The 27,357-nt window shown below is 35.5% G+C and overlaps 1 protein-coding gene across 1 annotated transcript; it reads right to left on the bottom strand.

Moving 5' to 3' along the window:
- Positions 1-15,754: 15,754 nt before the first annotated feature.
- Positions 15,755-18,079, bottom strand: LOC140806769 (uncharacterized). Its single transcript, XM_073163305.1, has one exon. It carries the CDS (start codon positions 18,077-18,079, stop codon positions 15,755-15,757), a length of 2,325 nt encoding a protein of 774 aa, XP_073019406.1.
- Between the last annotated feature and the right edge of the window lie 9,278 nt (positions 18,080-27,357).

Genomic DNA, 27,357 nt, shown 5'->3' on the forward strand with positions numbered 1-27,357 from the left:
GACTGCCACTCAAAACTCTATTAACCGACGGGTCGACAGCATGGAGTCAATTATGTCAAGAAAAGTCGAACTGCTACAACTTCCTATGACTACTGCTATCGATAACATCCTAACCTCTGTCAAGCTCCTTTCTACTGATGTTGGGAAGATATCTCTCAAGTTGGAACAGTTTGACAAAAAGGGGGAAGAAATAAAGGAGATCTTAGAGCAGCAAAGGAAAAACTTATAGGCGCAGTATCTATTGTATTTATTTTGAAGAAATAAGAATTCAGTTGATTCAGTTAACCGCCATATTATTTTATCTACTTTGCATTCAGTCAAGTATCTTTCACTATAGTTTTGTCAAACACCATAAAGGGGGAAATTGTTGGAAACGAAATTCCGGCGTTTGACAAAAGATTGACCAACTGATTCTAGCAACTGAATTGGACCAACTGATCGACGTAAATGAACACGTCATCAGTCAACTGATCGCTTCAACTAAAGTATATTTCTTCGTCAACTGATCTTTACTAGCTGATCTCTCAGCTGTACACGTCATCAGTTGACAGCGACAACGGACATATAGTACAGCCATCTGCAACTGGTAGTGGCTCGCCGCATTTCAGAAATGAATAGTGTACTATTGTCAGGATATATTGACGTGGCAATCAACGGTTAGAATATTCAAATATCTTTAATGTTACCGTTGAAAGGGAAGCCTATAAATAGTCGAAGACAGCAGCTGAAGCACAATCGCATTCTCAGTTATCTTACTTGCTGTTACGCTGCTAAAATATCCGCTCACACTCAGAAATCAAGCTCACGCTTATCAGTTTTATCAGTAGTATTCTAGACTACATTCTTGAGCTTTCATAGCACATTGTAATAGATTGATAGAATTTCTAAATTGTGCTAAGATCAGTTACGATCTGTAAAAGTGTTGTGTGCTAAGAGTTTCAGTATTGGCGAAGTGATCAGTCCAAACTGAAGTGGGTCAGTACACTGATTTGTATTTGATCAAAGTCTTTTAGTGAAAATCCTATCTGCGTAATAGAAGGGGTGACGTAGGAGTTGTTCAAGTCTCCGAACATCCAGAAACAAATTGTGTTGTTATTATCTTCAGTTATTATTTTCAGTTAGATACTCTATCCTTCAGTCAGTTAGTTTTTCCGCAACTGTTTATTCAGTTTAACTGATTGTTGTTGACCGAAAGAATATTTTTAGATTCAGTTTGTAATACAACTAAAATGTTTGTCAAAGAATTATTTTAATTGAACAGTGTTTATTCAACCCCCCTTCTAAACACTCTTCACCCGATTCACCGATCCTTTCAAAGTGCTTACTGACATTGTGGCAAAGGCCTTATTGGTCAAAGCTGGCACGTTTGATAAACTGACAAAGGAGAAAGTCCAAGTGATGGTTGCCATCACTTCAGAAATTAAAATGGATTGGAGTCGTTTCTTGTTTCGAATGATGAAAGATATGGTTACAAGGAAAAGCTCTGGATTTGCTGTTCAGATCAGAACAATGCTAATAGATGCTGGTTTTGCCTTTACAAGTGAACAAGATGCTGCTTCTGTAACAATGATTGACGCTGACAATGTACTCGCTTTAAGGCCCAAGACAACTGTGGCTGAATTTGTTGCTTTAAAAAGAGAGATTGGAGACACTATTTCTAAGGATCGAGGATTTCAAAAGAAGATTAAAAGAAAGAGAGTGGTTATCTCTACTGATTCTGACAAGACAGTGTCCGAAGAGTCTGCTGCTCCCATTCAACCATCTCTGCCCCCTACTCCCAGCAAAAATAAAGCTCGAACTTTTCTTCGGATCAAGAAGACATCAGCAATCTCTGAACTAGATAGCGTTCCGATAAGGCAAGTGTTTCCAGAAGTTGTTTCTTCTGCACGACCCACTGCTCCTATTTCACTACCAACTGCTCTCCGTTCCAACAACATCTACTGCTTCAACTTTCAGACCTGTGTCTGGAATTGTTATTCGAAAATCAACTACGGGGTCTTCTGCTTTTCGACCAGTATTTTTTGTCTCATCATCTGCTAAAGGGAAAGAAAAACTGACTGAAGAACCACAATCTCTTGGACCCAAGACATTTGTGACAACTGGTGTTGATCTTCACTTGGCAGAAATAGAAAGTTCTGCTAGTGACGACATAAAATTCTTTGATGAATGGCACAAAGTTCGAGTTTTTCATTCTTTCTCATACTTCAAGAGGAAAGGCTCTTATGCGAAAATGATGAACACTGAAAGGAAAGTTTTTAAGTTGGCCAAAACTGAAAATGTGATTAAAGCCAAGCGTAGACGAGGCTACATCTTTGAACAGCTAAAGTGTCAGAAGTTAGAATCTGTTCTGAATACTCTCGAATCAAATTTTGATTCTACAATTCCTACTGCTGCTCAAGATAAACATGTTATTCATGTTCTGACTGCAAGATTGAGACAGATGAGCGAGCAACTTCTTGCTCAAGAACAAGCCTTTGGAGAGCCCATTCAACATCATGTAGTTTTTGTTCCAGACTTTACTCAGATTCAAACAGTTGAGGAATAGAATCCAGCTTCACCAAAAGCTCCTTCTCTCAGTACTCCAGCATCACCAAAGAAGCCTATTCAATCCTCATCTCTCCTATCTGTGCGTGAACTAGCTTCGGTGGAAGAAGTCATTGAATCAATCGTTCCTACGCTCTCTACTGCTCCAGAAACCGATCTAAATACTGCTTTAGATCAATCATCTTCTCCAACAGCCGACCAACCCATACCAGACTCAGATGCTACCCCATCCTCTTTATTGTCAAATCTAGAGAACTTTTCTGCTGAACATCAAGCACAAATGAAAGCTCTTTTGAAACAGCAATCTGAACCTGTGTCTGCGGAACAACCACTTGGAACTACTGAAGTTGTTCCATCTGAAGAGAATATGGTTCCTGCATCTATTGCTCATGTTGAAGAAATTGTTCCTAAGAACACTACTGCAGAACCACTTGTTACTACTGTTCCAGACGCAAGCTCTGCTGAACCTGACCACTCTACTGATCCAACGGATGCTATTCCTCCTACAACATTTCAAGACTCTACTGCATTGGTTGTCGCCAATCCTATACCAAATGACACTGATACTAGACCTGCCGAGATAAGGCAACGCATGCTTGCACGAACTCTATCACCAGAATCGGAACCATGTAATTTAGAATTTCAGATTGATGTTCTACAAAAGGAGCTCCAGAATCTTGCTGATATAGTCAAGCGGTTATCTCTTGAAAATGCCATAGAAATCAGTGGTGCTCAGTTCTTCCGAGACCGTATGTCCAAGGAAATATATAGAACGGCGGAATCTATGCATAAAATGTATGCTGAAACCATTGTTTTTCGACAAGCTATTTCCAAAAATTCTAGTAAACTCATGCTCGCTCAATCTGACATACTTGATCGACTCACCCAGCATGATGACCTTATTCGCTCAGTTTACACCACCATTAAATTAATGGATGCCAAGATTGATTCTCAATCTCAATCTCTCACCATTCTTAATGATCGAGTTTCTACTCAGGCTCCATATCTGGAGATCTTGACTAATGGCATTCAAAGCTTGTCTGGACGAATGGATGATTTCATTGCTCGTGTTATTGCCAATGATGCCAAAAAAGGAGAAGTAGAACAAAGAAGAGGAAGAAATCAAACAGAAGCAGATCAAAGAAGAGCAGGAGACCATACGGAATCATCAGCTAGAAGAGATCAGGATATTGGAACTGATGATTGACAATTTTTGTTCTTTAATTTCACTAATATTAATCTTCTGATTGTTATCTGTTTTATAATGCTTTTATGTTTTTATATTGTTCAGGCTTTGGCATCACCACAAAGGGGGAAATTGATAGACTTAAATTAATTGTGGCAATGAAAATAAAAATCCAGCAGCATTCGTTAAGAACATTAGACAATATGAAAAGAGCACTGTGTCAAAAACAGAAGCAGTAGAACGGATAGAATATCAGAAACAGAAGAAGATGTTTTTAACGGAACTAATCTTAAATGTTACCGTTAAGGGTCACCTAGTACTAGTATTAATTGTAGCATTAATTACTGTACGAAGTCATTTAATTCGCTTTACCAATTTTAGTATAAAACAAGACTGATTGTTTTATAACTTTTCTGCAGGAACCTATTTCTGTAATAAAGCTGATTCTATCAGAAGTCAGAAGATATTTTCTGATTATAGACGTTGAACTCAGTCACCTATATATATGGAACAAACCCATATAGAAGATAGCGCTGAATCTTTCTCAAGAATCAATTGTATTTTACAAAACAAGAAAACCACGAATCTTTGATATCTTCGAGTTCAACATAAAGAAAAGTAGCACATGCTTCATAGCAGATATCTGATCTATTGAGATCATTTTGTGCTACTATTTCTTACACTCTTCATAATTATTCACAGTACTCATATTTTATCGAGAAGAGTTTGTAATCTGAAAAGAGTCTTTTCAGAACTTTGTTGTATCGTATTTTCACTGTGTTGAGTAACTAAGAGTTTCAGTAAGCAAAGGGTAAGCTCTGCTGAAGTGGGTGTGTACAAGAGTTGTACTGTAAAATCCAAAGTCTTTTAGTGATACCTTTTGGAAACAGAAGAAAGGGAGACGTAGAAGACTTTATCTTCGAACTTCCATAAACAATTGTTGTCTACTTATATTACTATTTTCATTCACTCCATCGGATTGTTTCCGCACTTAATATTGTAATCTGTTGGAAGTATTCACGACAATATCAGCTACTATCTCTAACAGGATTCTAGCACCTTCTTTATTCGAGAAAGAAAAGAAGAAATTGGAGAAGAGTTCATTCACCCCTCCCCCCCCCTCTAAACTCTTCCTCGATCCCCAACAAACTGATTTTACAAATGAAATATACTTCCCTTTTCACATGTTTAGTTTTGGTTTGGTACCACTGGTTGAAGATTCATCTTGACTATTAAAGTCTAAACCAGTTTTTTCAGTAACTGATTTTCATAATCTTGCATTTCAGTCAATGCGACTGATGACTTATTCCAAGCTTGAATCATATGAGTTTGTCTTGAATTCTCAAGCTTCAGCTGCTGAATCACTTATTCTTTCTCACTCATTTGAGTTTTTCGCTCAGCAATCTCTTTTTTTAGACTCAACAGTTCAACTTATTCATAATAATCAGTTTCACTTTTATTGTCTTGAGGATCCGTTTCATTGCTTTGTCCTTCTCAAATGAGAGAGCAAGTTTGTGATACTCATTATCCATGTCGTTTAATGTGGAAATAAGTTCCTCCCGTGTAAAATCAGTTGAGCTGAAATCAAATACATGCTCGCTGCTTGATTACAGTTCTGTATCATCGGTCATTAAGCATTTTAATTTTTCTTCATCACTGGAGCTGCTCGATTTCTCAGATTATGATTCTTCACTGTCAATTTCAGTTCATTTGGATTTGCTTTCTTCGGCTAATAGAGCTTCATGTTTTTTTTGAATGATCTCTTGTCATCCTTAGCTCTTTTTCTCCGCTCAAATGATTTCTTCTCTTTTTTGACTGAATGTCGACTATCTTTCTTTGGCTTAGGACATTAATCAATGTAATGTCCAGTTTTGCCACAGTTGTAACAAGCATTTGGTTCCTCCTTGGAAGTATTCTCGTGAGAATGTCTTTGAAACGATCCTTGGTTCTATCTCATAAACTTTCCAAACTTCTTGATGAACGATTACATGGTATTATTGCTCAATTGTTCTACTGATTTTTCAGTTAAACCAGTTGGTTCAAGTTTTAAGGCATTGGGAGCAGTTGTAACTGGTGGATTCTATGGTTCTCCCTCTCTCGTCTATAGTTCAAATTTGTATTCCTTGAGTCTGCAAATAGTTCGTATAATTCTACTTTTTTGAGATCTATGGATTCTCTCATTACCATTGTTTTCACATCCCTTTCTTTGGGAAGACCATGAAAAACCTTCAATGCAATTTCTTTATTTGAATACACTTTCCCTAGTGCATTCAAATCATTTATGATGCTGCTAACTCGTTCCTTAGTTCTATAATCTTCATTTTGATGTTAAAACTTTTGTATTGTGACTGAGAGTTTATTTTCCTTCGTTTGCTCATTGCCTTCTAACAACTGAATCAGCTTTTCCCAAATTTCTGTGGCAGTTTTGCACATCTTGATTTTGCTGGAAGTATTTTTGTCCAAGGTTTTATACAAGATATCCTTAGCCACATTGTCCAAGTTTGCTTTCCTTTTGTCTTCAGTTGTCCACTCTTCACGTGGTTTTTCAATACGGTGATGTGCTCCATCAGTTAGAGCAACAGCTGTGTCAGCTTTCTTAATCTTCTTACGTCTGTCAGTTATGACGTACCACATGTCGTCGTCTTGTACAACTAAATGAGAATGCATTCTGATTTTCCAATCATCGAAATCTTCTCTTGAGAAAATATGTATTTTTTTGAATGAAGACGTGGTGATCAGGCATATAAATATAAAGTATTCAGAAAGAAGATTGAAACTGCTCTGATACCACTTGTTAGGATCGGTTAGGAGAGTCAAAGTGTTTAGAAGGGGTGCTGAATAAACACTTGGAGATTTTTTCCTCTTTTAAAGTATGAGTCAGTGTGGTGATAAACTGAACTCAAAAATTTTGTTGTCAATATCAATCAGATAACGCTTCTACGTCACCCCTTCTATCACAAGGATATGTTTTCACTAAAAAGCTTTGATTTATAACAACACCTATAAAAACCTACTTCAGTTAGGATTTAAATACTGCCAAACTGAAACTCTTAGTCTCTACTAACTTATCAGTACTTCAAACTGATTTTTTTAATTAGTAATGTAGCACAACTGATCTAAAAATATCAAATATATCAATGTAACGTGTTAGTGTTTATGTTCAAATAATAGCTTGAATGCTATGAATATGACTATGAAGTGTAAGCTTTTTGTCTGTGAAAATATTGAAACTGAACTTGGATGAGTAACTGGATCTTTCAATTTTTCTCTCTTTCAAAAATTCTCAATCGGTCTTCTTACTGAACTCCTCAGCTATTTATAGGCTTTGCTCCAACAGTAACATTGAATGCATTGATTAATACATATTCGTTCATTTGTCCTTTCTAAGTGTGTCAAGATTCTTCTAACAATAGTACGATGCTGCATTCTTTTGTGCGCTACTTCTGTCAATATTACAACATTGCAGTTTGTGTAGTATGATTTTTCGGTTAAACTGGTCAAACTGATCAGGAGTTAAACTATTCGACTGATCAGTTGAACTGAATTAAAGAGTCTTGTTCAGTTCCAACTGATAAGCCATTCAATTGAATTTACTAATTCATTTATCTTTGTTCAGTTCCATTATTTCCGATGACTTATCTTAGTTCGGATAATTTTAGTTTAGCTGATCAGTTCTACAAACTACGATATTTTTTTGTCAAACTCTGAAACCTTTAATTCTAACACGCTTTAGTTGCGCAATTTTTAGTATCGATTTTTGTCAACCGCTACTATAAATTGCGTCTATTTATTTAGCTATTAGGACCATTCTGTAAACTACTCTAATCGAATATTTATAACAGCGGTTTCACAAACCGGTGTTGTGGATCGCTCTTATTTATGGCTCTGTTTTTTTTAGGGTTCATTTGAAAATTATATTTATTGAATATGTTTAGTGTGTTCGTATAAACTGTTTCTATAAATTGCTCTTATTGATATAACTATTAAAAGCATTCTTGAAACTGCTCATATTGAAGACATGTAACAACGATTTCAGAAAACCGGTGTCGTTGACCACTTTTATTGTATATTTTTTTGGATGGATTTAGAAATTATACCTATTAAATACTTTTAGTATTAGTCGTATAAACCGCTTTTATAAATTGTTCTTATTGTTATAACTATTAGGAGCATTTCGAAAACTGCTCATATTGAAGACATGTAACAACACTTTTCCACAAAATCGGTGTCGTGAACCGCTTTTATGGCTCTAGTGTATATGATTGTTTTGAAAATTATACCTATTGATTATTTTTTAACTTTAGTTTTATATACCACTGTTGCAAACTACTCTTGTTGATATAAATATTAAAAGTATGTTGTAAACTTCTCATATTATATATTTTTAGCAACGATATTGATTTAACTTTTTTATTATTGGTTTTCTATCATCATGTGAATTAATTATATGTTCTTGATGCCACATAACATATTATCTAAAAAAAATTGAAAAAGAAGAATCAAAAGAGATAAGTAAATTTTTATGCTGGTGATATATATTTTTTCTTTTCTTTGGCAAATATAAAAGAAAAAGAAAAAAGCACAAATTCTGTCAAAAAAAAAAAAAGGCATAAATGATTTATCGGACAAGTGCCCAAGAAAGTTGGACACACTGTCGTTGATTACTTTTGAAATCGACGTCATACATAAAGTACCACCAACGTGTCGAGTTCTCCTGGGCTTTCTACTCCTTCGCAATATAGCTTTTTAAATATTAAATAATTTTATTAAATTACTTATATTAATTATTTTATTATTTATTATATTTTAGATGAAATTACTTGTATTAATTATTTTATTATTTATTATATTTTAAATAGTCGGTTCGATTTTTTCGGTTTTAAAATTTCAAAAACCGAATCGAAAAACCGAAAGTACAAAAAATCAAAACCATAATCGACCAGAAAACCGTTTAAACCGAGCCAAAAAAACCGAAATTTATGGTGCGGTCGATTTTTTCGGTGTAAACCGTTTAATGAATACCCCTAGATGTGTAGACTTGCATGGATAGCTGGTTATCAAATTTTTGAGGTGTAATAATTGTTCTTTTTTGTCAGAGAAATCGAACGTAGCGCTTGAGCTACAATACAATTTAAAATATTTGAGTTGTATAACTACTACAAGGTATAACTTTTAGTAAAATGAAAAATACGTTGTCTTACAATTGGTATCAGAGCTAAGGTCACGAGTTCATTTTTCATTGGTAGCAAAAAGTGTAATTATTGCGAGAGAGATTGTTGATGTGCAATAATTGTCTTTTCTTGTTAGATCAATCGAAACGTGACGTTTGAGCTGATGTATTGTAATGATTATTTTCTCCGACAGATATAAAAAATAATGAAAATATCAGTATTGAATGTGAAATAGTAATTTTGTGATTTTTCAGAATTAAATGTTGTGCCAGATATTACAACATCTCAGACAACATCTACATGCAGCGGAAACTTTTTATAACACAAATTGACTTGAAATAAATCGATGAACAGAATTAAATATGCACAAGTATAAATACTTGTGCGGTGCCTTATGACAAAAATTAATCACTAGAAAAACCAAATCGTTTACACAAAAACAAAAACCTATCACTAGTGATTCTCACTAAAATCAATTTCCTCAACAAGTTGAGAAAACAAATGCTTTCTAAAACAAATAACCAGAATAAAACTAAAACAAGAAAGCCAAAAATGTGTTGCCAAACAGTAGATCCAAGAGAAGCAATCTTCGGCCAACTTCTTCCCAGATGTTGTTTGAAGGTGTTGCCAACATTCACGGCAACATTTGCTATCGACAGTCTTTAATGCAGCAGTAACGTTGACAATGATCTTCTCTGAAATTCTGAACGTGCAAAGTGCGTGTATTATGTTGAATAAAAAACGGCCAACCCTACAAAGTCCTTGATCTTCTTTTTATAGATGAGAGTCTTATCACATAAGGAAACCTATTAAACAAGGAAAGATAAGAGTTTAATTAGAAATAAACTCTATTTTAAACATTGATATCATATCTCATCAATATCTCAATAGTCAACAATATATTTTCACAATTATCTAATAATCTTAAGAAATGCAAAATCACATAATATTATCATACTTAATTTAAATCAATTCGAAAGGACATAGTTAGGGAAATAATTTAATTCTATAATTCTATCAAACTCGACAATATTATTTCCTTTCAATCTCCCCTTTTTTGCCTTTCTTGGACAAAATGAGATCAACCTCATTTATCCTTGTTAGCTCACTTTAACTCCCCCTGAATTCAAGAAAGTTTGTCTCCCCCTGAATACGATACTGTTAGCAGAAGTGTTGTTAGTATTGATGGCAACATTCAGAGCAACACCTGCACAAACTCTTTGATTTTTCAGTAATGCATGAGAAACAAACTTACAAAGAGTAAAAAAAAAAAAGAACATGGTCACTACTAAAAAAAACGCAAAACACTAAAAGAATAGCCCTCATTCATCATCCTCATCATCATCACTATCATCCTCATCATCTTCATCACTATCATCCTTAGTGCCAGATGGACCAGCATCATCTCCCCCTTTTTGTCCATGAAAGACTCCTACGATCAACAAAGCCTCGATAGTAGAGGCCAAAATTTCATAGTAAGCCAAATCAGCCTTGGCCTGAGCAATCTTTTTACGGGCATGATTGAGATGAGCATGAGCAGCGGTGACTGGAATCTTCAAATACCCAGAGTTGGATGTAGAAAAGATGGTATGTGGAGAAGGACCAGTGGCAGGAGGTGAGGTGGTATAAGCGGTAGGCTGAGAATGACCAGTAGCAGGGGGTACTGTGGCAGAAGCATTCCAAGGAATATCAACCTTCCTCTTTCCTTGTAGAAGAGCAGGAGCAATTTTCAAAAGTATGCTTTCAGTTACGTAAGGTTCACCGATGTCCTTGACAAACCCTTAAACACCAGAATCCCATAAATGAGAGAGGGAAATGTGAGTCTGGACGACTTCAAACCCCCATTGGCATACTGTAGAACCGTGTTGAAGACCAGGCGTCCAAAATTTAAGGTTGAGTTCCCAACCGCAAAGAGAGTCAGCGCCTGAGCCTTGGTGACAACAATGGTATTAGTAGTCGGAGTCCAATTGTGGATGGAAATCTTGTGCAGGACTGAGTAGAGTGATGTGATTGTAGTAGCTGAGACCTTATGGGGATGGAGAGGAAACTTGCTGACCATTCCACCAGTTAGGACAGAAATCACCGCATTTAAATCCGGAGGAGGACCTTCAGCAACAGCAGGTGTACCATAGTGTGCATTGATGACATCGGGGTTGAAGTTGTACACCCTGCTACGGACAAAAGCTTGTCCAAATTTTGTCGATCGCGGATCGTCAACACTCAAAGAAAGATTGCTATAAAATTCGAGGACAGCCTTATGACAGTAAGGAAGAGCAGACAAGATTGTGGAAAATAGACCTCGAGACCTCAGAAACTCGATTAAATGGTACCGGGAAAATGCTTCCAAATCCACATTACGTTCCGCAACAAACTCGCGATTTTCATAGAGAGGCCAATTGGAGAATGCCGTCTCAGAGTAAAACATGTTGTTGTAGCTGTTGGCCAGATCATAAGCAGATAGATCAATGTCGTCCTCAGTGTCCTCAATATCTGGGTCGACATCCATTGGTTCAGGAGTATTTGCTTGTCTGGCACCACCAGAAGCCGCTTCCTCAGCAGATTCAGCATTAGACTGGCTTGATGCAGTTGGACTCTTAGATATTTGGGGAGCAGAAGAGGTAGATGGAGCTTTACCTTTCTGATTCTTCAAGTTGGCCATGAATTGGGCCAAAGAAATTTCATCCTCACTTTCTTCAAAAGGATTTTGCGAGGGTTGTGTGGAGGGAAGAACAGCATCAGAAGTAGCATCATCATCCTCTCCCGAGGAGGACGGTGAAGAGTCAACAACAACCCAAGGTGCAGGTTTTTTACGAGCAACCAATTCATAGTCACCATCAGCAGAGTCATCTCCCGAAGTCTCTGTCGGGTCAATCAGCGATGGGCGAGCGGATGATTGCCCTTTGAACCGAAACCGTTTCCCTAGTGTAAGGTCAGGGTTATACCCAGCCTGTCTCTTGGATCGACGAATAGGTTGACGTGGAGGATTGAATACTTGGATAATTGGTGGATTCTCAACATCGAAGGCATTTCCGGGTTCGCCTGGCACAATTACTTCCAAAAGGACTGGTTCTTCAGCCGTAATCACCAATGGTAGAAACAATTCGACAGTGGGTGTCGTAGCAGATGTTGTATTACTAGGGGCAACATCTTCTGTGTGCCCCATTTCACTTCGAATATCAAAGGGATCAAAACATTTGCCTGCCATTGATTGTAGAACAGATATTGATTTACACACAGGGAGGAGAGGCGAAAAGTTCTGAAACGATGAGATTTTTATGCAAAGAGAAATTTCGAGATAACGGTGCGAAATTCGAGAACCGATTAAGCAAACAGTGATTAATTAGGAGGTGTAAGTCACAAAGATAGTTATGAGCGCACAATGCAACGGTAAAAGAAAATCAAAAACAGATGAATATTCAACGGTAAAAAAAAAATGGGCAGAAAAGAACCGTTACTTATTTCATAGTTTCTCGCAATAATTGTGTGCAATATCTTTCCAAAAAAAATCCAGAAGTAAAAAACCCACATCGAATTATAACACCACTTAACAATTGGGATCATGCTAATTTGGTTTCCTGCAAAAATTGAATTTACATAGAATTTCTGTTTGTTATTTTACAAATAACCTTATGACACGACACAATGCACAAAGTTATGTTTATGCATGATTTATGGATGCCTAAAAACAGAATGTAGCATAAGTAAAAACAGAGAGCAAATATGAGATATGTTTACAAATGAAGTGTTGTCACAAATGTGTGGCAACATCTTTTGACAACACTCAGAATTCCAGAAAAACAATTTCGATTTTCTTCACACTCAGTGACTTAATAACATTTTTAACCTAGAAGAGGTAGCTCCCACACTAGAAGAACAGTCTTCATTGGACTCCTCTAGGTAGATTTTTTCATTTTCTTCTATTTCTGTATTAATTTTAGAAGGGTTAGCTCCCACACAAAAAGCACAGCCTTCATTGGGCTCCTTTAGGTAGCTTTTTCCATCTTTCCTTCTAATCACAGACCCATCACTTTACTTTTTAATTTTTCTTAGGAGACTTGTCACATTGGTTAGAGTCAAGTGACCAATCTTCAAGTTCTTTGTGTGACCAAGTTCACATGGAAATGTGTGAAGTTTGAAAAGATAACGAGGAATTGTGGATGCATCAGAAGATAATGCTACACAGTTTCAACACATCATATCACAGTATGAATGCGATGCAGAATGTCTAAGTCCTAGAAATGCACATGCAAATTAGGTATTTTCCGAGATGTTGTAACATCTGGGACAACATCTATGAATTATCAAAGAGAACACATGCCGAGAGATTTCCGAAGGTTGGAAAATCTCTAAAAGTCCAATGCTTTGGTGAATATGTAGGCCAGTTGGTTATTAATATCAACAAACTCCATTCGAATCAATCATTTCTTTACAAGATCTCGAATAAAATGATGTCTTATGTCAATGTGCTTTGTTCGAGAGTGTTGTACTGGAGTTTTTGAAATGTTAATTGCACTAGAATTATCACAATACATTACTAAGGATTCACTCTTAAGCCCATAATCTTCTATCATTTGATTCATCCACAAGAGTTGGGTGCACGCATTTCCAGCTGCCACGTATTCCGATTCAGCAGTGGAAAGTGAACACAATTCTGTTTTCGACTATGCCAAGAAATTAGATTATTGCCAAGATAAAAACATCCCCCAGAAGTGCTTTTTCTATCATCTAAGTCCTCAGCCCAATCTGCATCAGAAAATTCTACCAGGTTTGAGTTGGTTTCGTGAGTATACCATAATCCTAATTCAATTGTTCCTGCTATGTAACGTAAAATACGTTTAACAGCTTTCAAATGAGAAGTTTTAGGATTGGATTGATATCTAGCACATAAGCAAACACTAAACATGATGTCAGGGCGGCTAGCCGTCAAGTATAGAAGACTTCCTATGATGCTACGGTAAAAGATGTTGTCAACATCTTCGGCCGCAACATCTTTGGATAATTTCTCATTTGATCCCATAGGTGTTCTCATGTGCTTAGTGTTTTCATTGGCAAATTTCTTAATCAAATTTTTAGCATACTTGCTTTGGCACAAAAAAATTCCGTCATGCATCAGTTTAATTTGCAAACCAAGAAAGAAATTTAGCTCACCAACCATGCTCATTTCAAACGTAGATGACATGCACTCAACAAAATCATTAGAATGCTTTTGTGATGAAGAACCAAAGATTATATCATCGACATAGATCTGACAGATAAGAATCTCACGTTGGGCTTTTTGAATGAAAAGTGTTTTATCTACCTCACCTCGTGCAAATCCAATGTCAAGAAGATAGTCAGTCAATCTCCCATACCATGCACGGGTGCTTGTTTCAAGCCATAAAGAGCCTTTTTCAACTTGTACACATGATTCGGATTATGTGGATCCTCGAATCCTTTAGGCTGTCTCACATGTACTTCTTCACTCAATAACCCGTTCAAGAAGGCACTTTTGACGTCCATTTGAAACAGTTTTATTTTCATGTAACATGCAATGGCAAGCAAGAGCCGAATTGACTCAATGCGTGCAACAGGAGCTAAGGTCTCATCGAAATCAACCCCCTCAACCTGTGTGTACCCTTGAGCAACTAGCCGTGCTTTATTTCGAATGATGTTTCCTGACTCATCAGTTTTATTTTTAAAAACCCACCTTGTTCCAATAACATTGCCATGGTCAGGGGGTGGAACTATAGTCCACACATCATTTCAAACAAACTCTTCAAGCTCATCGTGCATAGCATTAGTCCAAAATTCATCTTTTAATGCTTCCATAACATTTTCAGGCTCAATTTGATAAAAAAGCATGAAAATCTAACCTGCGAGTACATAGTACTCATGCACACAAGTCCAACCATTTTTCGGTAGTCAACTTTATCCTTCTTCCTGGTTTGGACATCTTCATTTATTCCTCCGATGATTTGAGATGACAGGTGGTTCTTATGGATTTTGCTTGGAATACACGGTCCATCATCGAATACCTCATTATCGCTGTTAGCATCTACCTGTGATTCGGTGACATCAGTGTCACATGTTGTCTCGGATGTTGCAACATCTGGAGCAACATTTGTCTTTTCCAGTGGTATTTGAGTCTCCAAAAGATCTTCAACGTCATCTTCAGCTGTTTTCTTCTTAAGATCTGTACAGTCATCAAAAACAACATTAATTGATTCCATAATAGTCCTTGTTCTTAGATTAAACATATGGTAAGCACGACTATTAGTGGCATAACCGAGAAACAGACACTTATCACTCTTGGAATCAAACTTAGCAAGTTGATCCTTGTCATTCAAAGTGTAACACACACATCCAAAGACATGAAAATATCTAAGGTTAGGCTTCTTTCCCATAATTATTTCATAGGAGGTCATGGTTGATCCACTCCTTAAATACACCCTATTTGAAATGTGACATGCCGTGTTAAGGGCTTCTGCCCAAAAACGCTTTGCAAGGTTCTTTGAAGTTAGCATTACTCTTGCCATTTCTTGCAAAGTTCTGTTCTTACGTTCGGCAATGCCATTTTGTTGTGGAGTTTTTGGTGCTGAAAATTCATGAGAAATAACTTTCCTGTCACAAAAGGATGAGAATGAAATATTTTCAAATTCTTTACCGTGATCAGTTCTGATCCTTCTTACCTTCAGGCTGTGTAGATTAGTGATTCTTGTGATCAAATTTTTGAAAACATCGAACGTATCTGACTTCTCTTTAATAAAGTTAACCCATGAAAAACGTGAGAAGTCATCAACACACACATAAGAGTATTTCTTACCTCCGAGGCTCTCAACTTCCATAGGACCCATAAGATCCATGTGTAGTAATTCTAGACATCGTGTTGTCCCAGGTGTTGAACACACTGGATGAGACACGTGTGTCTGTTACCCTTTTGACAATCCCTACAAACATATGGTGTACCAGAAGAAATATTAGGCATACCTTTTACTGCATCGTACTTACTCAGGTTCTTCAAGGTTTTAAAATTCGCATGTCCGAGTTTTCTGTGCCAAAGATCAAGTTCGGTAATTTGCACATGCTTGCATGAAAGTTCCTCACTTATTTGATAGCAATTATCTGAGGACCTTTTGCCTGTCATAATACACACATTTGATTCATCGAAGACTTCACAATTATGTTTATCAAATTTAACAAGAAAATTATCATCGCATAATTGACTTATGCTTATCAGATTTGAATTCAATCTTTCAACATGGAGCACATTGTGAAGCCTTGGTAGTCCTTCAATATTCAGTGTACCATTTCCTACAATTTTTCCTTTCGCTCCCCCTCCATAGGTCACTCTACCACACTTTTGTTCAACATAATCGATTAGATGTTCTTTAGAACCCGACATGTGGCGTGAGCTTCCACTATCAAAGTACCATTGACCTGCAGTGTTAGTTTTCAACGAGGTGTAAACAACATTACAGTGAACTTTTACATTTGGGACCCAAATTTGTCTTACTGTAGGTCGATGGTGGAAGGTGTTGCGGAAAGTGTTGTGCCACATCTGAGGCATCATTCGGCTTGACTTTCGGTTCATGCGGTCTTCCCTGAGTTTAAAACAATATGGCCTGATATGTGCGGGCTTAAAGCAGTAATGACATACATACCTTCTTTTTCTATTCTTAGGAACATGTGCAGTGGGTTGTCTTTCAGGAGTAAGGCTTTTCATTGAAGGCGTAGGCTGTGATGGTGTGAATGTTTCAGTGTTTCCTTTCACAAAGACAGTGGATTTTGAAGACTCACCAGTTTCATGCACACTGTCTTTGAATCTCAAACCCTTCTTGTCATCTCTTCCCATTGAAAGAATGGTTTCAAGCTTTGATGTGCTCGAATTAAATTTGGACAAGGTTTCAGTTGCCTTTTGAAATTCTTCTTTGATATTTCCAAGTTCCAAATCCTTTTTGCTTAGGATTACCTCAAGTTTAACAACCACGGCTTTTAGATCAATGTTCTCTTTCATAAGACTTGAGTTCAACTTGTTTCTTTTGGTCCAATCTTCAAACAGCTCTTCATACAGTTTTTGCACACTTTCAAGAGTTATTTCTTCATCATCAGCTTCTGATTTATCATCTCCACTCAAATTTTCAGAGGTTGTGGATTTCAAACATAGCGAGTTTTTGCAGATGTTGCGGCCAGGTGTGGCAACACCTAGGGCAACACCTAAAGGATTTACTTGCAGTCTGCAATTTTCTGTCATTAGTGCAATCAACGAGGTTTGATTTTCTTCATCAGTGGATTTTTCTTCAGCATCGGATTCTTCATCGCTTAGTGACACATTGTAGCCTTTGTTCTTTCGCAATCGGTTAGCACATTCATTAGCATAATGTCCAAATCCCTTACATTCCCTACACTGCACAGAATCATACATTTTTGAATTGTATTGTCCCTTACCTTCATTTATTGGTTGAAATTGTTGCTTGACAGGGTATTTTTGTGATTTTTCAAGTGCAGAATGGCTAGGAAATTTAGATGGTTGCGTATCCTTCTTTTTATCTCGGATTCTTTTCAAGTAGTCACCGAATTTTTTTGTGATAAAAGAGATAGAATCCTCGCAGAGATCAGACTCATTGACTTCTTGAGATATTTGAAGGAGTTCATTGTAGGAGTCATTTGAAGCTTGGAGTGTGATTGTCTTACATTTATCCTTCTTCTGCATGTCCAGATTCATCTCGAAGGTACGTAATGAACTGATAAGATCTTCCAGTGCCATTTTAGAAGTGTCCTTAGCCTCATCTATTGCACAAATTTTTATGTTGAACCTTTCAGGCAGAGAACGGAGAACTTTGCTAACTAGACGCTCATTTGAGATAGATTCTCCAATACGGAATGCCTCATTAGCGATTTCCCGTAGGCGGCGATCGTACTCGAGTATGCTCTCAGATTCTTCCATCCTCATCATCTCAAATTTGGAGGTAAGCATCCTAAATTTGGTTCGTCGCACACTCTCAGACCCTTCACAGTGACTTTGGAGAATATCCCATGCACTTTTAGCTGAAGTACAGTTTGTGATTAAAGTGAACATGTTCATGTCAACCGATGTGAATATAGCATTCAAGGCCTTTGAGTTATGGTTTGAATTTTGCACTTCATCAACAATCCAGTCAGTTTCAGGCTTTGGCCGTTTGTCACCTTCTTGATCTATCATGACTGGTGGAGTCCATCCATTGATGACACGCTGTCATGCCCGTTCATCCAGAGATTTTATGTAGTATCTTATCTTAACCTTCCATAGACTGTAATTAGTATCATCGAGTACTGGTGGTCGAAGTGTCGCGCTTGCAAACAAGATGTCCATTATATATATTTTTGTCAAACAAAACAAAAACCAGAATCAGCACTTAGTATATCAAGAGTAGGCTCCGATACCACTTGTAAGGATTATTTTGTCCGACAGATATCAAAAATAATGAAAATATCAGTATGGAATGTGAAATAGTAATTTTGTGATTTGTCAGAATTAAATGTTGTGCCAGATGTTACAACATCTCGGACAACATCTACATGCAGCGGAAACTTTTTATAACACAAATTGACTTGAAATAAATCGATGAACATAATTAAATATGCACAAGTATAAATACTTGTGCGGTGCCTTATGGCAAAAATTAATCACTAGAAAAACCAAATCGTTTACGCAAAAACAAAAACCTATCGCTAGTGATTCTCACTAAAATCAATTTCCTCAACAAGTTGAGAAAAAAAATGCTTTCTAAAACAAATAACCAGAATAAAACTAAAACAAGAAAGCCAAAAATGTGTTGCCAAACAGTAGATCCAAGAGAAGCAATCTTCGGCCAACTTCTTCCCAGATGTTGTCTGAAGGTGTTCCCAACATTCACGGCAACACTTGCTATCGACAGTCTTTAATGCAGCAGCAACGTTGATAATGATCTTTTCTGAAATTCTGAACGTGCAAAGTGCGTGTATTATGTTGAATAAAAAACGGCCAACCCTACAAATTCCTTGATCTTCCTTTTATAGATGAGAGTCTTATCACATAAGGAAACCTATTAAACAAGGAAAGATAAGAAAGGCAAAATCACATAATATTATCATACTTAATTTAAATCAATTCGAAAGGACATAGTTAGGGAAATAATTTAATTCTATAATTCTATTAAACTCGACAATATTATTTCTCTTCATGTACGATTTAAAAAATTTGAGTTTCACCATTATTATCGATTATAACTTTTAATAACACGACAAACGTTCGATCATTCAAAAACTTTTGGGATATTTGAGCTCATTTTCCAAGATAATTGTATGGCCACTTTTTGTGTAGAATGTAATGCCACGTCTCTTAGGACTTAAAGCTGCATTAATGCACTGGTGTGGCGCATATTATTCTTTTTGGGGCATTCGAAAACAACTATAAATGCAACAAAGAGTACATCTGAAATGAGATTATCAAAATCAAAATTAAGCCAACTCAATATTTCACCTTTTTTTTATATTTTTTATTTGTTATATATTGTACGAGACCATCGTCAGTTACAAATTTTTTTTATTTGGTACGTCCCTTACCAAGATATCCATTTAATTTTTTTAATTTGAAATTAACTTCACAGTAATTAGGTTTTTTAATACGTGAATTTCTATACTCCATTACTCCCTAGTAATTTCTATGCCAAGCTTATTACCTTTCTCATCGACTATAAATTTGAAGGGCTATCCCACGAAATTACCCCTATTTTTTCAAGGAAAAACCCGTTTGGATCGGATCAAGATTTAGAGAAAGTTTTGGATGATGCATGCACGCCATTGTCCCCATCTTTGTGACAAAAAAATGGGTCCATATATGCTCAGCTGCAACAATGGTGGCTTAAATTCAAATAAAAATATCGATAAATCTTGTTTGGGGATTCTCTTTTTCTGTGGTTCACAATTTTGATCTCAATCAATTTACAACATATCCCCAAAGTGTCATCTTTTGCTTTTAATAATCGATATATTATAAAAGATGCAAAATTTTAGAGTAAGTCTCTTATGAGATGATATCGAAAATTTTTATTCGTGAGACGGCTCAACCATGTTCATATTTGTTGGGTCGATAAATCAGAGGATAGAATTATTGATTTTGTGCTTCAGTAATATCAATTAATCTGAGAGTTCAATCTTATTCTTTTAGTGGAGTAGAATAAGATTAATAAATTATTTTGATTAATCATGAGTTGATTGGATCAAATTAATTTATTGGAGCTTAATTTAATTGAATCCAACTAGGTCTTTTTGGTGGCTCTAATATAAACTCGGATAAATTATATGAGTTATAATTTATGGTATATGTGGGATAAATTTATCCGGACAAAATATTACTTGGAAGTTTATCATCAAATCTTCTAGATATGGAATAATATATTTTGTCTATTTAAATTTATATTTTAAAAGATATCGTCATTATCTTTTTGTTACAAGATATCACAAATATTATATATATATATATATATATATATATATGTGTGTGTGTGTGTGTGTGTGTGATATTGTAACTTGTGACCACACACAATCCTACGTTAAGAGTTTGATAGAATACGGAGAAGGCTTGGAGGTTTGGAGCGTAGATCTAGTACAGAGAAAGATCGGAAACACGCTTCAAAGGTAATCTCTAATATCTGTGTGTTGTAATTGATCAATTCGTTTTAAATACGTAGAACAATCGATCCTGTGAAGAAGAGTTGATTGGAATCACAAGAAATTAATTTTTGTGATCCGATCTTCTCAATCTTGGCTAACATATGGTATCAGAGCCACGGGTTTTGATATTGTTTTGCGTATTTCGAATTAATTAATTATTTATGCATGTTTTAGTTTAAAGCGGTGTTAGATTTATGTGATTGTGGTTTGAATGGATTGATTTAAATTTTTGAACGGTTTATGGCCTTAGTTTTTTGGTGAAATTGTATTTCATATTTTCGAGTCTGTAACCAAAGGGTGGATTACGACTCCATGTTTCCCCTTGTTATTTTCGTGCAATTTTATTGTATTTTTTCGGATTTGGGCTTTTCTCTCTCTGATTAAAGAACTGGAGGGCGGATGCAATTCAATTAAAACTATAAGGACCAGAATGAAATTTCGTCCAAAGGATTCCAGGCACCAGAGTGCATCTTCTTCATATCGACAGGGACATTTCTGTAATTTCGAAAAACCTCCATGGAAATGCAAATCTGGATCGCACGATCAGAAGAACGCGGCCGCGAGGATGAGGGATGAACGCGAAGGTGATTTCCGGTCCTTCTCACGCGTTGTTCTTCACGGTGGAGCGGCGCGGAGGAGATGTGAAATTCTTCAATTTTTCGGCGCTAGATCTGGAAATCGGGCATCTGTTTTTCCGATTTTGAATTGGATATGGTGTCTCGGTGGTTTCCCGATGACTGGCGCGGTGGAGATTTTCACGATCGCACGTTTCCGGCGACTCCAGCGGCGGCGCAGCGACGGCATTTTTTTTAGGTCGCAGAAGACGGGTTGTAGAAAACGGGTCGCAGAAGACGGGTTGCGGGTTCTGGGTCGCGAGTTTGGGTCATGGGCTTTCGGGTCAGATCCGATTTGCTGGATTAATTACTTGGGCTGGAAAGTTATTTAAATTGAAGGATTGGGCCAAGTTGGGTCCAATTAGATCTTTAATTTTGTTGTCTAGGTTGGGCCATAAATTTGTTCTTGGTTAATTATTGCTTTAATTACGAAATGAATTGTCATTCATGATCATGCCATGTAGATTGCATAAACACCACTTTAGGTACTATATTGTCATGCATAAAATTTTATTTATTCTATTTTTTAGAGAATAAATATTTTGATTAATAATTGAACTATTTTAAGAGTTAAAATATTCATGATTTTATTAATCGGATAAAACCCAAAATTAAATTTAAATATTAAGTGTGAGATGATATATTTTAAATAAACCCACGGTCTCCCTTATTAGTCCATTAATAAGAATTATGTATGCCTCGTGCCAATTTTATTGGTCTCCCTATAGGAGGGCTACATTGTTTCGGTTACTTGATTGAACTCATTATTATAATTATTTTATAGTAAATTTAATTGTGACCACCCTATAGGTGACATAATTAATTTGGTACTTGATAAATAATTAATTTAAGGGTATACACTTAAGTCAATGATATTGTGAGAATTTCCTATAGAATATTTTTACAATATCTTTTGATGGTCAAAATCAAGCAATACTAAATTAATATTGCATGAGTTGCTAGATATATTGAATTTAGTAGGAGGGTCCCAGCCTAGCTATAAATAACATGTTTTTTCCTAAAGAAAAAATTATGTATTTTGGAGTTTTAGGTAAATTGTTGTGTTGTAGTAGTTTTTGGGATCTACAAATGCATTTCATGCATAACACATAATTTTATTTATTGCATTGCTCATTTAAATTTATTTTAATTTCAGAAAAATGACTGAAAATTCACTGTCTATGATATTAACCGACAATCAACTAGTCGGAGAAAATTACATCGATTGGAAACGTAATTTATTGATTGTCTTAACTGCGGAGAAACATAAGTTTGTGCTCAATGAACCCTGTCCATTGGTGATGTGAATCTTTGTACGAATAAATAGCAAACACGATTAAACAATCGCACCCTCTATTAAATTATGATAATAAGACTCGTGTGTTTTCCCGATCTTTTGAATCAAGTAATTGGATGTGTTATTCACCTCTATACTGTAAAAGTTCAGCAACAAATAAACACGAGGAATACAATCGAAATTTAATACGAACCTTCGAAGAACGACGCCTACGACAATCCGCACAAACACGATCGACAAACGCCACAAAGTTATAAACTTTGATAAGTTTGATTTGATTTAACAAAGCTAAGCCTTGAAAAGTTGAGAGAAAAATCTCAAAAGTTTGAATAAACTCAAAATAATATGTGTATTGTGTGTAAATTTTCGTCCAATATATGTCTTATATCAAAAAGATAACAAGGATCTAGTTTCCTAACAAAATAAAACTCTAAATAAGGTAATTTTTCTCGGCCAAAACTCTAGGACACGGACCCCATGTGTGCCTCCGTGTCCGGGTCCGTGTACACTCGGGACTGAATTTCAGCTGGAACAAGGGACACGGACCCCGTGCTCGCCTCCGTGTACGGGTCCGTGTAGACACTGTCTTCGCCTATAACACAAGGCACGGACCCTGTGCCTGGGTCCGTCTTCAGGTCCGTGTAGGCTCTGTAGTTGCTCATCTCGGGGTGTAAAGGGCACGAACCCCGTGTGCAGGTCCGTGTCGGGGTCCGTGCAGACTCGGCCGATGCACACAATGCTTGAATCATGTTCCTTTGGCCTCCACACGCACTCCCATGCATCACGAGCCCTCCACCACTTTGCTCCTCGCACGTAAATCCATCTTCTTTGCTCATACTCCCGTGCAAGGCTACCACGATCGCATCAATTGGTGCCTACGACGGAGTCCACAGCAACTCAAAGGCAGGCTTATGATAAGTGGATCAGTTCTGATGAGATGGCCCGTTGCTACATTTTGGGATCCATCTCAAATGTGCTGCAACAGAAACATCAGAACATGGACACTGCTACAAAAATCATGGATAGCCTCCAAGAAATGTTTGAGCATCAAGGACGTCAGGCACGACAAGCAGCCATTAGAACCATTATGAAAATGCACATGAAACCTAGGACGCCCGTGAGAGATCATATGCTTGCATTGATCGCTCAGTTTAACGTGGCTGAGGTGTTAGGGGCTGAAATCAAATCAGAGACTCAGGTTGACATGACATTTGAGACTCTCCCTGAGATGTTCTCACAGTTTAAAGTTAGCTATAACATGAATAAGCTAAACATGTCCCTTAATGAGCTGATGAAGGAACTCCAAAATGCTGAAAGTGTTCTTAAGACTAAAACTGGTGATGCATTTGTTGTTGCTTCTGCTGGGCCATCTTATTCCAAGCCGAAAGGTAAAAATGGGAATAAAAGGAAGAAGCCCAACAAGAAGGGTCCACAACAAAATGAGAAGAAAGTCAAGGTAGATGGCAAGCCTAAGGGAAAATGTTTCCATTGTGGAGAAAAGGGTCATTGGAAAAGAAACTGCCAAGGATATCTAGCTTCCAAGAAGCAGGGTAGTGGTGAGTTATCTTTTATTGAGTCTTGTTTAGTGGTTGATTCTACTGATACTTGGATTGTAGATTCTGGAGCCACTAATCATATATGCGATATTGTAACTTGTGACCACACACAATCCTACGTTAAGAGTTCGAGAGAACACCGGAGAAAGCTTGGAGGTTTGGAGCGTAGATCTAGTGCAGAGAAAGATCGGAAACACGCTTCAAAGGTAATATTTAATATCTGTGTGTTGTAATTAATCAATTCGGGTTAAATACGTAGAACAATCGATCCTGTGAAGAAGAGTTGATTGGAATCACAAAAAATTAATTTTTGTGATCCGATCTTCTCGATCTTGGCTAACAATATTTACCACGGTCAAGGGAAAATTGTCTTTTAATTCTTATGTTTGCTATCATAATAGAATTTTAATAATGTATTTTTTAAAAAATAATTTTAGTTTTTTGTTTTTGCAAATTTATTCTTTCTTATGGAGTTCTTGCAAAATATTTGACACACCATCATCATATGTAGAAAATGGACTAAAAATTTAAAATAATAATAATAAATTAAATTGCAATTCGATGACACGAAAAACTAAAATTACAAAGAGAGAATAATGAAATACCAAATTTGTCATTTTCATATATTATCAATATATATTCATAATTGTATGTGTAACACGAGAGAAGGTCGAGCTCTAGTAACAGTGATATTTAGGTAAAAACTTGTGTGAGACGGTCTTACGAGTCGTATTTTATGAGATGTATTTCTTATTTGGGTTATCCATGAAAAAGTATTAATTTTTATGCTAAGAGTATTACTTTTTATTGAGAATATTGATAGAGTTGATCCGTCTTACAGATAAAAATTCGTGAGACCGTCTCACAAGATACCTATTCTGATATTTATTATTCCTGATTTATTAGCTATGGCACCAAAGCAATCTTCAACCCATTTATGCTACTTATAAATCATCTTCAGAGGATCGAGATTCAGCTTATTTTACTACTAAAAATATATTTATTTTCATTATTTTTATTTTTATGTTCCGTAATTTTGTTGTTTGTTGTTTCTTTGTTGTTTTCGTTGTTTTTTATATTTGTTGTTTGTTTTTCGACATTTGTATCATTTTTAACACACTAGTTATTTAATTTGGTTGTTTGTTAATGCATATTTTTTATAGTTAATTAATTTCAATTCAAAGTATTAAATTTTTATATTTAATATTTAAAAATTTTCAGCTAAATTAATTTATATTCAACATTATAATCACTCCCAAAAAAAGTTATATTATGATTTTATATTAGAAAATAATATTAAAATTTCAAATTATCAAAACCATCAGAGCTCTTCCCATACTATCATTTTTTAGTTGATGATCCCAAGGATACGTTAGTGATCAATGCTCGGAATTTTTTGTTCATGAAATTCCTATATATGATTTAAGATCGTGTAAGTTGGCATGTTTTGAGTTTTAGTTTTGCAACTTATTTAAATTTGGTTTTCATCCAATAAAATGATTTTTTTTTGTCTTTTTTTGTTCGAAATCACTAAATCCATCGGATATTACTTATTTGCCACTGATACCCTCGTACGTGTCACATGTGATAAGAATAAATTTTATATTACATACGTAAAGTATACATAAATAAAAATAATAAGAAACAACAAATTTTTTTCTCTCAATTTGAAGTATTGAGGTCGTTTTGCTTTATATTTCTCTTTTTTTACAATATGAATTTTAATTTTAATAATATGAGCTTAATTATCGCCACATATGAGAAAAGCGGGCCAAATAAATCATATTAAATAGATTTCATGCTTTCGGGTATTAATAAGTACCGAAACTAAAAAAATCAAGCTACTGTAGGAAAACAAAATTTTGTCAAGTTAAATGATTAAAGCCCAAAACATATCATTCATAGTTAGAATTTTTGGGATTTTACACAATAATGGTACTTAGTTTATTTTGTTTTGATATTTATTTATAATATATAAGAGGGCTTGTTCTCATATTCCATTTGCTTATGCTTTATTTGGTTTTATTTAGGTAAAAAATGTATTTTTTTTATTAATTAAGTTATAATAATTACACAATATTTTTATTAATTAAGTTATAATAATTACACAATATTATATGGGATTATGAGAAAAAAAAATTTACTGGCTAGTACTAGCGTATCATTAATTCGTACTAAATGGCTAATGCCATTTTGAAATCAGGCCATTGTCCCAAAAAAATCCATTTTGGGCCCATATTTAATTGGGCCTTTATATGTTAATTTATAATCTTGGGCCCACATTAATTGGGCCTTTATATATTAATTTCTAATCTCGACCCAAAATGTATGTGGAATCGATCCATCAGTCAAACAATGGCGAATACGGCACCATGTTGAAAAAATAAAATTAATTGAGCAAAAATTTGTGTGAGACGGTCTCACGGATCGTTTTTGTGAGATAGATCTCTTATTTGGGTCATCCATAAAAAAATATTACTTTTTATGCTAAGAGTATTACTTTTTATTGTGAATATGAGTAGGTTGACCAGTCTCACATATTAAGATCCATGAGACGGTCTTATATGAGAGCGGTCTCACTTATATTCGATGAATTTGCAATTTTTCATATTTATTTTATAGATATTGGATGAATTGTATCTGTAAAATTAAAACAATGATATTAATTTTTTTTTCAAAATTCTTTCTTTCCCAATTGTAATTTAATTCCACTTTACATTCCCAAAGGTAGCCATTATTTTATATTCGACATTTTAGCACCCAAAACAAAATCTATTATTTATTATAATATATTTCAAAAAATTATATTACATTTAATTAAAAATAAATAAACCAATATAGAATATCTACACTAGAAAAACCTACTTTTGAAAATATAACTAGCTTGAGTAGGTCTCTTATGAGACGGTCTCAAAAATCTTTATCTGTGAGACGGGTCAACCATACCGATATTCACAATAAAAAATAATACTCTTAACATGAAAAGTGATATTTTTTTATGGATGATCCAAACAAGAGATCTGTCTCACAAAATACAACCCGTGAGACCGTCTCACACTAATTTTTGCCAACTAGCTTTTATTGTCCAATTCATATATCGTAACACATATTTCCATGAATATTCATTTGAAACACTTCAACAAATCAAATAGATACTCCGTTAAAGTTAGGTATACATTATATTCAAATTTTATTATATATTAGATCTTAACTTATATATATATATATATATATATATATATATATATATATATATATAATATGAAATCTCTTGAAAGTATAAATGACATTCAAATGTCTGAATTAGTTATATCATTTC

The sequence above is a fragment of the Primulina eburnea genome, chromosome 12, assembly GCF_022965805.1.
Source record: "Primulina eburnea isolate SZY01 chromosome 12, ASM2296580v1, whole genome shotgun sequence".
NCBI classification, from domain to species: domain Eukaryota; kingdom Viridiplantae; phylum Streptophyta; class Magnoliopsida; order Lamiales; family Gesneriaceae; genus Primulina; species Primulina eburnea.

Excerpts from the sequence above, each read along its gene's own strand:
- LOC140806769 (XM_073163305.1), bottom strand. The coding sequence starts at position 18,079 with ATGATAGATCAAGAAGGTGACAAACGGCCAAAGCCTGAAACTGACTGG.